This window comes from Glandiceps talaboti, chromosome 6, assembly GCF_964340395.1.
Source record: "Glandiceps talaboti chromosome 6, keGlaTala1.1, whole genome shotgun sequence".
NCBI classification, from domain to species: Eukaryota; Metazoa; Hemichordata; class Enteropneusta; family Spengelidae; genus Glandiceps; species Glandiceps talaboti.
Genome location: NC_135554.1, coordinates 27,159,802 through 27,176,118, shown reverse-complemented (window position 1 = coordinate 27,176,118; position 16,317 = coordinate 27,159,802). Strand labels below are relative to the sequence as shown.

Genomic DNA, 16,317 nt, shown 5'->3' with positions numbered 1-16,317 from the left:
ATGGGCTGTCAATTCAAACTTCTTACCGAAGGTATGGACTGTCAATTCAAACTTCTTACCCAAGGTATGGGCTGTCAATTCAAACTTCTTACCCAAGGTATGGGCTGTCAATTCAAACTTCTTACCCAAGGTATGGACTGTCAATTCAAACTTCTTACCCAAGGTATGGGCTGTCAATTCAAACTTCTTACCCAAGGTATGGGCTGTCAATTCAAACTTCTTACCCAAGGTGTGGACTGTCAATTCAAACTTCTTACCCAATGTATGGACTGTCAATTCAAACTTCTTACCCAAGGTATGGGCTGTCAATTCAAACTTCTTACCCAAGGTATGGGCTGTCAATTCAAACTTCTTACCCAAGGTATGGGCTGTCAATTCAAACTTCTTACCCAAGGTATGGACTGTCAATTCAAACACATTGCTATGGTGATAAGCATAGGATTTTCCCCAGTGATGAGATTCGAAACAAAATTTTCCCAGTTTCCCCTATATACCTGTACCACTGCAATACCGCGTTAACTTATTGAAACATTTATCACTATCTAGATGGAACACATGAGAACGGAAATATGATACCCTGTCATGGGCTTTTTCAATGCACACTAATTCAAGTCCGTTTGATCTTTACAAATGACCGGAGATACATTATTCAGGATGGCAAGAAACGACGAAGTCGTTTGATTTTAGCTATCATAAATAATTGTTTCAGGGCTAGATTACACAAACTTTATTGTACCACAAGGTATCCACGCAATCGATTGGATCTCTGTTACGTACTAGCAATTGATGGTAGTCATTTCTCCATGGCAACCAGGAAAACGACATTTAGTTCTTGCAATATGATAGGGAATGACAGTTTGTGTTATCGATAAATGTAATGCTAGTATTTGTACGTTTGTGTCAGCCTGTCTGCTTTTAGGCGCGAAACCATAATTATTACAGATATTGGAAGAAGTCAAAGCAATTTCTGTTTTTGAAATGGTAATATGATATTCTGCACAATATAATGTAACTGGGTTTTTTATGTATCCTTTTGTAGCCAGCGGTGTTAAGTGACACGGTTATTTTACTCGCTCTGTTACACGTAGGCAAACCTTTGATCAACGATCATTAAAGCTCCAGATACAGAAGTTCAAAAAATAGTTAAGGTACTTTACTTTGAAATAAAATGAGTGAAAAGAAGATGTCCCAATATAATAGACGCCTCTTGACTGATTGAGGGATGAATAATAACTGGCGTGTACATCCTACAGGCATAATGTGAAGTACATATATTTTCACACGTTAGATCAGCTCTGTTTTGTTCGAACGGTCCTGAATGTATGGTACTTGAAAAAACCCGTGATTAAAATGGTGAAAGGGGGGGGGGGGGTATTTGAAAATACACTGAATGTCTCGGGTGATTAACTTTATATAAGATTAAGCTATGTCTGACAGACAATGGAGATATGAGGGGAGACACCTCAGGGCTGTAGCCTGACCAAATTGCCAAGGGGGGGGGGCAGAACTTTGTCTTGGTGCAATCATGCATTTAAAATTTAGAAAAGTGCTAATTTACATAAATGTGCATGCAATTTACATAATATGTATTTTAGCATACGCAATTGAATATCATATATAAGGTCAGAAAAAAAAAATGCTTGTCAACGGGTAACCTAACCCATCACATTGGGTAAGTAGGTCGATTTCATTTTTTCACAATGCTTGACAAGGATAAAACAAACCATATATAATGATAGCAAAATATTTCAAACCATATATAATGACAGCAAAATATTTCAGGTCGAGTTTAGATAAAACTTATTCAGTCATCTTGATACTATCTCATGCAATTTGTCTGTATAGCTACAGTTAGGAAATGTACACAATTTACGGTTAAACAAATAGTGTAGTTCCTCTCACCCTCTCTTCTTAAAAAATGTTCTCACCCTCTCTTCTTAAAAAATGTTAAGCCCTGCCAATTGAAACTCAAGCATTATTTTAGCCATTCCTTCTGTCACCTACACTACAGTGGAGATATACAATCATATGGTACAGTGATGCATTGGAAGGAGACAACTCCAAAGGTGAAAAAAATGAAAATAAGACAGTGTAGGAGGCCATTTTGAGGCATAAAATAGCAAACCATAGACATAATAAAATACCAGAATTGAAACAATTATGCTATGCACTACATATTATTTGGAAGTGCATTTTGTTGTGGCAAAGCTGAAAGATATTATGCGGATGTGCACATGGTAAATGACTTCTCCTGAAGTTTAATTTCGTTCCAAAAAATCCCGAAAAAGAGCAAAACATTTCAAGACTTTCAGACTTTTGATGGCCCAATGGTCGTAAACTTTTGTTCAATTCTTTTTAGTGCGCATTTGATATTTAATCTCAATTCATGCTTGTATGCAACATCAGAGCCAAGTAAACCACTGTATAAGATATTATATTATTTGGAATAGACTCAAATGTATATTGTTACATGTACTATTCAAAAAATATAAAGAAATATCCTTAATTTTGAAAAAAAAAATGCGAAGCCCGCATGAGGATATATTGCCCATCACCAGAAAAAAAATATATGGGTAGGTTGAACAGCTTTTTCATTTTTTTCTGACCTAATGTCGTATCTTTCAAAGTAGTTGCCGAAAAGATGTCACATTTAAAGTAAAAAATGGATGGTGCTTTCTCAAATAAGTAACACAACAAAATAATCATTTTCTTTACCCAACTCTCAAAACTGTTATGGCCTCGTTTATGTCGGAACCCAAGGTGAACTCAGTGAATTCTCCTTGTCATTATCATTATAATGGAAATTGAAGTTTGGATTTTGATGTCGAAGGTACAGCTCTGTTTACAAATTCAGGGCCTTTCTTTCCATAGCAAATTGTCGCTTCAAAATGAATTGCGGAATAACGCTAGTGTCAGTGTGCAATGAGATAATTATATCAAACAACATTTTAACCAAAGACAACGTCGAACACAATTATTGAAAGAAAGATCTTCAAACAGTGGATCTTAAACTGCGTACCTCGTTTAATAGTTTTTCAGGCCACCAAATATTGCAAAAAGAGATCTGCCGTTTTATCAGCATGAAATGTTTTAATATAAGGAACAAGATGTAAATGAGATCGAGCGCATCTTCGGAGTCACGAGTCACTGCATGCAGCATAGCAGGCAACCTCACGTTGAACGACTTTTTCCGTCTTTTTTTTTTTGAGTTTCACTCGCTGACATTATAATTGCGACTTGCTATCTTCAAATGAAGGAGACTTTCAAGACTACTGTTACTCGCAGAAAATGCAGTGCATATGCGCACTTCTTTTGTACTTTCTCGCGCAAAAGATTTTAATTTGCTGCAAAATGTTACTATTTTAACTGGACACATTTTAATTCAAAGTTAAGCCAGCGTACAATAGCGATATACAGTACAGTCACTTTAGTGAACTATCCATTGAAATCGCGCATGCTAGGAATCGTCACGTAAATAACGATTTTAATAGCATCGATATGTACTCAAAAAGTAGCTTTTTTTCTTTCTTTTTTACAAAATCTCAGGGGGGGGGGGGCAGCTGCCCCCCTTGCCCCCCCCCCGCAGGCTACGGTACTGATGGTCATCAAAATCATGTATTCAAATGTTTTTGTACAAAATAGTTTGTCCATACTTCTGTGTTTGAGATAAAAAATGGTATGTTCTGAAATATATCACAAATGGATACTTTATTTACCAATGTATACACAGACAGGTACTAATATCTCTTAAAGGAAGTATGATAGAAAATCTCGTTTTTAATTCATAGAATAAATGAACATTTATTGGAAAAATGAAATATTTAAAATCATATTTTAAAATTAAATGAGTGTCTCTCCAGGCTTGTATCTTTCAATCTACATTTATTATCAGACACATACTTTATACTTTTCATGTACAATTTTTTTTATTTAAAATGCACTACATGAAGAGAATGAAATGTCTTTCTACAATGTTCCTCAGTGTGCAAAATTAAAGTTATTCTGAGACCAGCAGTTTGCAGTGTTACAGCAACTTGTTGGTCTGTATGACCAATTGAAATTTGAAATTAAAGAATAAGGTGTTCAATGATTTGGAAATATATCTATATCTTATCCAATATGAATCTGAATAACATGTATTCAATGATATGAATAGATATCTGTATTTTACCCAATATGAATCTGAATAACATGTATTCAATGATATGAATAGATATCCAAACTTTACCCAATATGAATCTGATCTCATGTTACCTGTTTTATTCTTCCTTTATTTGTTTATAGTAAGTTAAATTGACCTGTCAGGAGCCAGAACATTGTTGATATCAAGTTTACAGTGAAGTAGCATACAAGAATTACTATTATATGTTAGAACACATGTTGATGGTCAAATTTTGTATCTGTATCTGTATATAATCTGGAAATCTGTGCTTTAAAAATTGGATTCTATTGATTGTGAATAAAATGAGAGATTAAATAGATGAAATACATTATTGTGGATATTAAACTATTCGTTGTACTCTCTTATTTTACTACAGCAAAACACAACATCTTATATCATGTTAACGTTCCAAATCGCTTGATCTTCGTGAAGTGGCGGGGGTGGGTGGGGGGGTGGGGGGGTGGGGTGTAACATAAAATAAATGCAATCAATGCATCAAGTAAGGACCAGTAGTTTCCCCATAAGGACCAATAGCTTTTGCTACTTGTCAGTTTTCATGACCAAAAGTCATTTTGCCTTAAATGTCCCACACTGGTGTTCTTAGGAGGGAAGCAATTCACAGCTGATTTTTCTGTGTATTATTTACACATCAACCATCCATCATTCTTAGAGAAATGAAATGGCCACCACACCACTTGGTTTTATGCTGTCAGCTTTCGTCATCACTCCATGTATCTTGTGTGGCATGTCGTAACAATGCAGTACTGGAAATGGATTGCTTTCCCTGCAAATACACACACAAAAATTGTAATTAACACCAAACTGTATAGATAATGTTTGTTTTTTAATTTGTTGTACTGTGAGTTCTTCAAAGCATACTCTATGCAAATGACTTGACAGGTCAACTGTGTGATAAACAATGCCAGAAGAAGATAATGCATTTGAAAGCATACTTTGACAATAGCATTATACTAAAACAGTTAAATCAAAGTTTCATGAATTATTGTCACCCAAGTTAAAATACTTATTAACCAGATGATGTCACTTTTTTAACCATGGCATGTAGACCTATATCTTCCTTATTTTCAGTTCACCAAAGGGGGATTATTGCAATGGGTTCCAGCCATCCCTGTCTTTATAATACTGTACATCATTTCTAAGACATGCAATATCTGAGTTCTGTTAGAGACTTATTCAAGTGTCCAGGTATAGGTTGTTTTTTTAAGACTGTTCATGACTTTGACCTTCAGGTCAATTGGCTAATTGAGCCATTTCTTGCGTATCACACTTTGTAGTATTTATTTGTTGCCACCATTTTTTCTTTAAACTCATGTCTCCATTCAGTCATGTGTACAGAACATAGAGTATTTGTGGGTGCTACGAAGATTTGTAAAAAATAGGCTGATACATGTATATGTGTGTTATTAGGAGAAAAATTAAACAGAAACAAATAATTATCACAAAATTCACCTTTGTTTTCTCCTCCTCAGTATCTAGTTTTTGTCCAAGGTCAGGGTCCCATATAAGAATGTTACTGTCATTAGCACAGCTGTACAGTTCCTTTAAACACAGACAACAATTTTATTTAGAAAATATTTACAGCTTTCATTTAAACCAAGATTATACAAAGTAAATGTCCTGACCTTTTAAAGGGTACATGAGGTGTGCAAGTTTAGCAAAAGAAGTTCACTTTTTTGTATCATGTGTTATTGGACATTGAAAATTCTGAAGTTGACAGACAGTTATCTATCTGATGAATTTGCTCTAGAATCAAATAGTATGTAAATTACATCAATGTAGTGACAGGCAAATTTAATATTGATGTATATGTAATGTATAGCAATTGATTATAATAAGACATTTACAAAAGTACTAGGTTCTACTCTTTTAAGTTTTTCAACTTAAATTAACACGAAAATATGTTTGTTTGTTTTTTTTGTAATTTTCTGTAATATTTGTGGTATTGCACCACAAAACACATAACTTTGTAAAATCTTTATATTCACCAAATGTAAATGAGAGACATTTTACAATACCACATATTCAAAAACAGTATTGTATCAGAATCCGAAACACTTTCTACAAGAAATTTAAAAGACATTAAAATTCACACATGCATGATGCATTGTATGCAGTCAAACGCATTACACATGTCATATTGTACTCTGATACTTTTCTCCATTCAGTAGAAAAGTACTCACGACCTAAGAGTTTTGCCAAGTAACTCATCTTTGATACACAGTGACAAGGCACCTTGCATTACTTTTTATTTTTCTTTGGCTGAATGAAGGAAAGTACATATGGGGAATATATGAAAATATGTTCAAATGTACATACATACATACATACATACATACATACATACATACATACATACATACATACATCCATCCATCCATCCATCATCCATCCATCCATCCATCCATCCATCCATACATCCATACATACATACATACATACATACATACATAAATACATACATACATGCATGCATGCATGCATGCATGCATACATACATACATACATACACATACATAAATAAATACATACATACATACATACATACATACACACACACACACACACACAATATTTATATATTGTGCATTACAACTATCACTTTATACTTTACCACTTGTCTGAGACAATAATCTTAAGTCATATGTGTGTAAACATTGTGACTTCACATCTTTGAACAACACCTGAGAACTCAGGTTGAAATCCTAGAATTGTTGAGAACTTTGTTGCAGTACAAAGTTTTACTTTATTTACAAATATGTTCTTTAGTTTTGAGGTTTTCCTACGACGACTCTATGAGTATTTTCTGTATCAGAATCTGAAACACTTTCTACAAGAAATTTAAAAGACATTAAAATTCACACATGCATGATGCATTGTATGCAATCAAACGCATTACACATTTCTGAAAAATTTAGTAAACTTACATGATACAGAGGATGAAATATGCAAGAATTGACATTATTGTAATGGCCTAGTAAGTTAGTGACAAGATCCCCAGTATCAATGTCAAAGACTGCTATACTACTGTAGGTTGGGATGAATGCCAAGTTGGGATTGGATCCATTAGAAATACAGAATTTGGCGGCTTTACGACTAACGTTGTCTATTTTCCCAAAGTTAACCTGTTGAAGGAAAAAGGATGTTGTTAATTTGTTAGTTATGTAACAGCAATGTAAAATAGGGTGTAAATGTGTAAACATGAAAAGTCATGCCAAGTTATATTTACTCTGAATGTAAGCTTTTTAAGTCGGTAAAAAAATGTCAACAGAGACTTTTAAGAGAACATACTTATAAGTTACTCAAACTTTTTCCATAGATGTCAGACTTATGTGTATATCTTTTGTAACTTTCTCAAATCAAATATGTGTTAGTGGAGAAATACTGAATGCAAGATGGTGTCGTGTGTGTGTGTGTGTGTGTGTGTGTGTGTGTGTGTGTGTGTGTGTGTGTGTGTGTGTGTGTGTGTGTGTATGTGATAGTGATAAAGACAGACAGAGAGACAGAGAGATAGAGAGACAGGCAGAGGAATAGTGTGTGTGTGTGTGTGTGTGTGTGTGTGTGTGTGTGTGTGTGTGTGTGTGTGTGTGTGTGTGTGTGTGTGAGACAGGCAGAGGAATAGTGTGTATGTGTGTGTTCCTGAAACAGAAACACAAAATGAGACATGAACTACTACTAGGTAAAGGTCCACAGTAAAACGTTTCTTTCCACCCTGACAGTGTTTGTGTGAAAGTCTTACCAGACTATTTTTACCAGTAATGGTATCCCATAATCGTAGTCTGTCATCTGTTCCATAACTCAACAACAGTAAACCATCACTAGTAAATGATATCCCATTCACATGACCATTGTGAGCTGTATTCACTATAAATGGAATATACATTCAGGACTGTCAAATTCTTAGAAATTGTGAGCATCATAAAATTATAATCGTTCCGTGAATCACTTTATGTCTTAATGTATTTTAGAATTTGTAAGTGGACTTTTGCATGATTGTTGATTTGAAGTATGAGGGCCTCCTTCAATGCTTTGCGTTGTTTGTTACACTTAGTGAGTTTTATCCTGAATAAGAAAATATATTTTATAATAATAATAATAATATACTAATATTGTTATGTGATTATGTCTCAGAAAATAAAATGACATAATCACTAAAGACCAACAAATATTAAATACTAAAGGACAATTAGAATATTTGGAAAGGGCATGATCTAATACTATATCCTTCTGATATTTTACTTTGTTGATAATTATCTCAGAAAACAAATTTCGCAATGTAATTGGTGTTTAGCACTGGAGGCTTTTCTTACCTGCTTCAGATGCACCCTTTCCTTTTTCACCATTATGTTGATCAAGTGTTGCTAAGCAACTCTTTGCTCTTCGGACATCCCACAGCATCAGTTTACTGTCACGGCTACAGGAGATGTGGGATATTATTACATCAAAGGACATTGACAATGTAAAGCAAGTGTTCATGTTAGTTAACTATTCTGCAATGGACATCAAATGATAATGACAATCACACTTTAAGTACACTACTGTGGTTGGTACATAGAATAATGAAAATACTACAGTCAATGACAATTTCCTTCACACAGCTGAAATGAAATCTGGTGTAAAATGTGTCGAACCATTGTTAATGAAAGATATTATTAACTATTACTTTAATACTTATTTTCTGGTAACCATAGTGACAGTCAATTGTCATCCAATACAGATCATCTTTTTTCTTTCATCTTCTTGCATTCTGTTTGCCATGTTTTCAGATTCTTATGTCTCTATTTTCAGTATACTAGCCTCTCCTTCTTTCTCTCCACTCACTCCCCAATCTGTTTGTCTGTTTGTCTGTTTGTCTTGCACACTTGATTTTGCCTTCTGCTTCTTGTCTGCAGTGACTAGTCACAACAACTAAACAATGCCTTACCCTCCAGTAGCTAGAAGAAATTCATCTCTAGTTGACCACTTCACTGTCAGTATGGCGCCTTTATGTCCTTTAAGGATATGTGTAGCTGCTCCTGACTTGAGGTCACACAGGTAGACTTGAGAAATATTGGTTCCAACTGAAAATAGTCATAAATGATAACAACAATACAAATGTATATACATACACACAAATGCACATGCACATGCATGCACGCACACTACTTAAGAATTCCTATAGGAAGTCTTTTAGGAATACTAAAGGATTCCTATAGGATGTCTTTTAGGAATACTAAAGGATTCCTATATGATGTCTTTTAGGAATACTAAAGGATTCCTATATGATATTTTTTAGGAATACTTTAAGAATCCTATATGATTCCTATAAGACTTTTTGCTATAGGATCCTATAGGATATTTTCATAAGGTTTGTGTCATACAGGGAATTAGGGAATTTTAACAGTTCCAAATACATCCTATAAATTACATACCAGCTACCAAACAGTGTTTTGTAGCTATATTGGTGACATGATGTAACAAAATAATGTTTTTATATCCACAGGTGACATGATGTAACAAAATAGTGTTTTTATATCCACAGGTGACATGATGTAACAAAACAGTGTTTTTATAGCCACAGGTGACATGATGTAACAAAACAGTGTTTTTATATCCACAGGTGACATGATGTAACAAAATAATGTTTTTATATCCACAGGTGACATGATGTAACAAAATAGTGTTTTTATAGCCACAGGTGACATGATGTAACAAAATAGTATTTTTATAGCCACAGGTGACATGATGTAACAAAATAATGTTTTTATATCCACAGGTGACATGATGTAACAAAATAGTGTTTTTATATCCACAGGTGACATGATGTAACAAAATAGTGTTTTTATAGCCACAGGTGACATGATGTAACAAAATAGTGTTTTTATATCCACAGGTGACATGATGTAACAAAATAGTGTTTTTATAGCCACAGGTGACATGATGTAACAAAATAGTATTTTTATAGCCACAGATGACATGATGTAACAAAATAGTGTTTTTATATCCACAGGGGACATGATGTAACAAAATAATATTTTTATATCCACAGGTGACATGATGTAACAAAATAATATTTTTATATCCACAGGTGACATGTAAATTATGAAATAACAAAGTACATACCAGCAATCAAACAGTGTTTTGTAGCTACTGGTGACATATCATGTGAGTAGATATTAGTTTCAAAGGGGAACACTTCAGCTGGTCTGAGAGTATTGGTGTCCCAGACTTTCATTTTTTTATCCATGGCACTTGAAGTAAACATTCCTGTGTCATGTGGATACCATTGTACTGTCTCTACACTGTATTTGTGGACATACCGAGATGACCTGTAAATGGAATCACAATCTATCAAATAGTGATCAGTGTCGGCCATCATGGCGCCCTCCAGTGTTGTACTTAGAAATTACTCCTATTTACTTTCCTTCATTCAGCCAAAGAAAAATAAAAAGTAATGCAAGGTGCCTTGTCACTGTGTATCAAAGATGAGTTACTTGACAAAACTCTTAGGTCGTGAGTACTTTTCTACTGAATGGAGAAAAGTATCAGAGTACAATATGACATGTGTAATGCGTTTGACTGCATACAATGCATCATGCATGTGTGAATTTTAGTGTCTTTTAAATTTCTTGTAGAAAGTGTTTTGGATTCTGATACAATACTGTTTTTGAATATGTGGTATTGTAAAATATCTCTCATTTCCTTTTGGTGAATATAAATATTTTACAAAGTTAGGTGTTTTGTGGTGCAATACCACAAATACTACAGAAATTTACAAAAAAAACACACCAAAAAACCAAAACAAACCCATATGCCATAAATTGCATGTGTATGAAATATTGTAACCTAGAAATTTTTGTTTCAGACTTATTTTCACTAATTTCACTGGAAAACAAAAACCCAAAATAAGTAGTGACTAAAATGCTTTTTGTACATGAACACAATGTAACAGTCTGGTAATTAGTGAAAAATTAGTCATTGAGAACTTAATGTGGACTGTAAAATTTTGTACTATTGTAGCAGTGAAAATATCTAGGTTAACAGTATACAGCTGCAGTACAACCATTTCACATGATTTCCACACATTCTAAATATGAACACTTACAAACTACAATTTACTAAATAAAAGATGACCTGAAGTGGACTTTAAGAATAAATAAAATAATTGAATATATTTGTATCAAGTATACACAGTATTTGCTTTCTGGTCTTTTCAATATTCACTTTCTGAAAGTGTCAAAGACTTGCTACTCTTCTTTTCAGTCATAACGACTATGTATGATAATGCATGCAGTAAACAAACCTTCCTATGGTACACACTGGTTCACATGTATGACAATGCATGCAGTAAACATTTACCTTCCTATGGTACATACTGGTTCACATGTCTTGTGTTCCTGTGGTCTACATTCAATATCATAAATTCCAATCTTGCAATCTTGCCCACCTGACAGCAAACTAAAAGGAAATTAAAAAAAAAAAGTGTTTGAATTTTGAATGATTTTAAAAGTCTCAGCTATCACTGATACAATTACATTCTTCTATAAATCTACTGGATAATTTTAACTTCAGGTCGTGTTAAATAATATGTTTACTGTCACATGTGAGTTTGTCACAGACACAGACACACACACACGCACACACACACACACACACACACACACAGATTGATTGGTAGATTTGGCAGGCAATGTATAGTACACACAATTGTAAACAAAGAAATACAGAAATTGTAACCAACATTGTCAGTATAACTGAGTATGGTGACTGAGACCATTATACGTATTGTATATTTCGTAAAAAATGCTTAAATAATAACTTACTAGCGTCCTTCTACAGGATCAATATCTAGACAGTTAACACCACTCTCGTGTATTCGTTGAACCTCCCTTTCTTTGCTGAGGTCCAGAGAGTACGTTCTTCGTGTTGTTTCAGCTCTGGCAAGGGCTTCGGCGAAATGTGTGCCATTTTCTCGCGCCGCGAGAAACCCCAGCATCCCAAAACATAACCCAAAGGTTGGTCAACTGCTCCAAACAAGACAGAATTATCAGATTTGAGTAAAACGGACGAAAACTGCAAATTCTGTTGAAAATAACAGCATTAGATAGAAACTGAAGCGTAAGCCATTTCGGTGACCTATAACCTTTCCGGATTTTCACCAATCAGAAACCAGCTTTACAACCGGAAGTAGCAGAAATCCTGGCTCACACATCGTGTGTTATTTACAAGCATTGCAAGACCTTCAAAATGAATCTTGTCAGAAACTTGTTTCGTCCGTTTCGGTCAGCGAAAAAGTTAGTTGGGACTGATCATCTTGGAAACAAGTATTACGAAGTCGAAAAAAGGACAACAAAATTTGGTTAGTGACGAATATTACAGTAGCATGCATCGAAATGATCCATAGACCTTACCTTGGGGCTATGAAATGATCGATTGTTTTTGTAACTCAGCGAATCATGAATGAGCTCGGGCTTAGAGATGATTCGGTACCACGTTGGTATCTAAACTATGGTCAAGTTAAAAAACAAACAAAAAAACTACCCAGTGACGAAAAGTGACCAGTTACATTATAAACGACGCTGAATATATTATATAGACTTACCGTTATGCACACTAACCGTACTCATGGTAGTCCTGCTTACAGACGGTGCACGAGTCTATATTAGTTATTACTGACTTGACTCTAAACACCAAAACAGAACTAGGAGGGACAATTGTCAGAATCGAGTCCCGGATTACTCCGTATGCAAGCAGGACTATACTCATGCTAGAAACGAGAGAAACATTACCCTGACTCTTAGCAAATCAAAATGTAAATACTTTACGTTTGACAAGCTGACAATATCTGTCTCATAATGTTTAAGGGAAATATTGTTGCTATTGAATGAACTTTTGTTTTACTTAAAGAAAATCTCTTACTTCTTATTACTTTGCAGGTGGTGAAAGACGAAAACGTCGATTTGTGGAATCAGGGATTTCATATCACGAATATGAACCAGGACTAATACCAATAGAATGGGAATGTAAGGTCAAAGTTCAAATCACTGATAACTAGTATAATAGTTTTGATGATAGGACATGAAAGTAAAACTCTTCAAGGTCGCTAGATTAGGATAGATTAGATTAGATTAGATTAGATTAAACTAGATTAGTTTATTTCAGGAAAACAACAAAATCGGCAGAACAGTTAAACAGATGAAAAACTTGTACAAATTGTTGAATTACTTGGATAATCCACAAAGTTGAAGACTTATTTCCATTGGGGTCCATACAGTGATTCAAGATAGTGGCGGGATTAGGAAAAATGTGTCACTACCGGACATGAGTGGAAGAAATAGAGACAATGTGGAAGCAAACAAAGGAATGATGATTCAATGCTGTTTCAAAAATCTTTTATTGCTCTGGACAGATGTGGATTGACTGCATCTTTTTGTGATATATGTTTTAGTAGATAGCTCCAGTCCTTCCTCACCTTTGATCGACCCTGATTGATGAAAATTGTAACTACTTCTCTTAGTACCATGATTATGAACAGAAGATATTAACCTTTAACTGTAAAATGTAATCGTTAATGGAGTGTTCTATGCTACACTCATGACTGTATGAGTTTGCTTATATGAGTCTGTGACTTGATGGTGCTATTAAGACCAACGGACGTTAGTAGAGCTGTATGTACTACCAATGTGCTATGAGTTTGTTGACTTTAAAGAGATAAGTTCTACATCCAGCTAATGATAAGGCTTGGTGATGTGTGTAGTGTAGATTGCATGCCACTAATCAAGGCCTTGGTCACGTCACCACTTTTTCAAATGGTTTACTTTACTTTTTAAAAGTCATATAACACTTTGTAGGCAGTAAAAAAGAAAGTGTATAAAATGTAAAAAAAAAATTCATTGGACACCTCAGAGCCCATGTGGTTATAGTCTAAGGAACTTGTGTTGGGGATGCCGATGGTTATAGAATAAATGGAAACATATACTCTATAACTAGTCTTTGTGTGAATTTCATGTTTCATCAATTGTTGTGGAGTCACACAAAGGCTGACTAGACATTTGGGTTGAAGAAGATGCCTGTTACATCCTATCACACTGTGACTGTAGGTTAGCTGATTACCAGGGATTAGAATCCTGTAAAGATTGAAACACTTCAGTTATCACTTTTGATAGAGGATAATGTGTCATTCTTAAATGTTGTGTGATACTGAGACCATAATTTTCATCGTTGGCCAAACGAGAAAAGATTGAGGTGCCAGGTTACTCTTTAACTACTGTTCTCCATTGATTTTCAAGTTGATGCTATGATGTTACTTTTTGATACTGTAACTATTTAGTAACATATCAACTTTTGCTATATTATTCAAAGCAGCTAAAATCACTGTAATAATCCACAAGAAGCCATGATTTTTAGATGGCCATGATGTAGGATTCACTATACTAGTATTGTGCTACTGTCTGTTAAATTTATTTTGTATTTCATTTGTACAGCATGGATTAGATGGAAAAGGGGAGATCCTCCAACCATGGAAGAAGTATTAAGAAGAGAAAAAATGACAATGGTTGTGAAAGAAAGAGCCAAAGAACTTGAAAGAAAAGATAAAGAGGTGATTTTTTTGGTCATTTTTGTTAACAATCCACATGAATACATTTGAGTCAGTGTATGTGGCAGAATTTTCCAACTGATGAAAAGACATTACAATTCTTTTTATTTACATGACTGTGATTCAAATAATTTCAGTTTGGAAGTATTTTGGCCTTAATTCACTGTCAGTTGTTTTCTGCTTAAATTGCAATCTCTTAGTCTATGAAAATATGTTGACTGAAACTGTATGAATGTACATTTACTTAGACAATGAGGTCCTTGTAGCATCAGTAATAGCTCTGGAAATATGCTCTCTATGTATTCAAGATGTATTGGAGTACACTGAGTGTATATTTTCAGAGCTATGTTGATGATGACTCTTTTCAGTAAGAAACTCTGAAAAATAACTAAGTTGTGTGACATTGTGCAATGGTCTCTTTTCTGGATCATTTATTTTACAAAAATAAGTTCTCATACTACTTCTTGTATGTTTGATGACAGCGTCAAGAGAGCGAGTATGAAGAAGGTTTAGTAGCAAAACCCACACAGACTGTTCCAAAGGGACATGCATCAGCACCTGTCTATGAAAGAACTGATGGAACAGGTGAAGCCACAACAACAGGAAGTGAATTTCAACCATCATCATGGCAACCACCAGGGAAGAAGTAATGACCAAACTCCTGAAATGTACTCTTTTGTGATGTGTGTAGTACAAAGAAAACCTTTTGGTATTTTCTAATAAATTTGGTTATGGTAGTAACCAGTCTCCAGTCATTGAAATTTACAGAAGTGCACAATGTAACAGATAAGGCTATTGGCACTGATGGACAGATACACATATGCACAATGTAACAGAGAAGGTTATTGGCACTGATAGATGATGCATACTGGTTTGCTAGTGTGTTGCTAATAGGATGATGGTCATCTGTTTTGCAAAAGACCAAAGATTTGCTTGGGGTGTGATGATCTGAAGCCTTCTTGTAAACAGAATAGCAACCTAGCACATTTAATTTATAATGAAGAAAGACAACACATAATGTGAACTTTACTAGAATCAGGGAGAAGGGAGATACCAAGATATTTTTGATGTATTGTTTGAATTTTTCAATTGTATGGGAATGTTCAAGGAAACTGTTTTATAATTATTTTTGTGAACTTTATTGAGTAATAATAACACTGTAAGATTACTCTCCATGAAATATAATACTTTTCTGTAAAATTGAACAAAATTGGTGATAGATTTTGTTGATAATTAGTAGAAAATGATTCAGTACAACACAAAATTGAATGACAGTATGGCATTGATCTTCCTAGTATCAGCATCACTAACAGAAAAGAGATGCTGAAATCACCTCCTTGTTTTCCAACATCTGTTTGGCAGTTGATAACTATTAGAAAGCAACTTGAGAACAAGCGGTTAAAGGTACATTGTGTCACTTTGCCCTCAATGACTTCCTCTGAAAGGGGTTGACTGACATGTGAGGGCGCCCCATCACAGCATACCTTACAGACTAGTTAGTTGTTAGTGAGATGGTGTTATAATATGATTAGTCAATGCAAGGGAGTCCTGAAAAAGATGC

At 34.6% G+C, this 16,317-nt stretch overlaps 2 protein-coding genes across 3 annotated transcripts; one reads left to right on the top strand and one right to left on the bottom strand.

Annotated features, from left to right (window-relative positions):
* Positions 1 to 3,775: 3,775 nt before the first annotated feature.
* Positions 3,776 to 12,270, bottom strand: LOC144436396 (DNA excision repair protein ERCC-8-like). 2 transcript variants are annotated; one of them, XM_078125192.1, is made up of 9 exons: positions 11,983 to 12,270; positions 11,519 to 11,617; positions 10,283 to 10,488; positions 9,105 to 9,240; positions 8,491 to 8,594; positions 7,920 to 8,044; positions 7,108 to 7,305; positions 5,633 to 5,722; positions 3,776 to 4,946 (listed from the first exon to the last, which is right to left on the bottom strand). In XM_078125192.1, the coding sequence occupies exons 1-9, from the start codon at positions 12,153 to 12,155 to the stop codon at positions 4,872 to 4,874; spliced, it is 1,206 nt and encodes a 401-aa protein (XP_077981318.1). In that variant the 5' UTR covers positions 12,156 to 12,270; the 3' UTR covers positions 3,776 to 4,871. The 2 variants fall into 2 exon arrangements, with proteins under 2 accessions (XP_077981318.1, XP_077981319.1); XM_078125193.1 differs by having other exon boundaries at positions 3,776 to 4,940.
* A 120-nt stretch (positions 12,271 to 12,390) lies between these two features.
* Positions 12,391 to 15,501, top strand: LOC144437067 (NADH dehydrogenase [ubiquinone] 1 alpha subcomplex assembly factor 2-like). Its single transcript, XM_078125936.1, has 4 exons — positions 12,391 to 12,518; positions 13,096 to 13,182; positions 14,644 to 14,759; positions 15,239 to 15,501. Exons 1-4 carry the CDS (start codon positions 12,407 to 12,409, stop codon positions 15,404 to 15,406), a joined length of 483 nt encoding a protein of 160 aa, XP_077982062.1. The 5' UTR covers positions 12,391 to 12,406; the 3' UTR covers positions 15,407 to 15,501.
* The last annotated feature ends 816 nt before the right edge of the window (positions 15,502 to 16,317 follow it).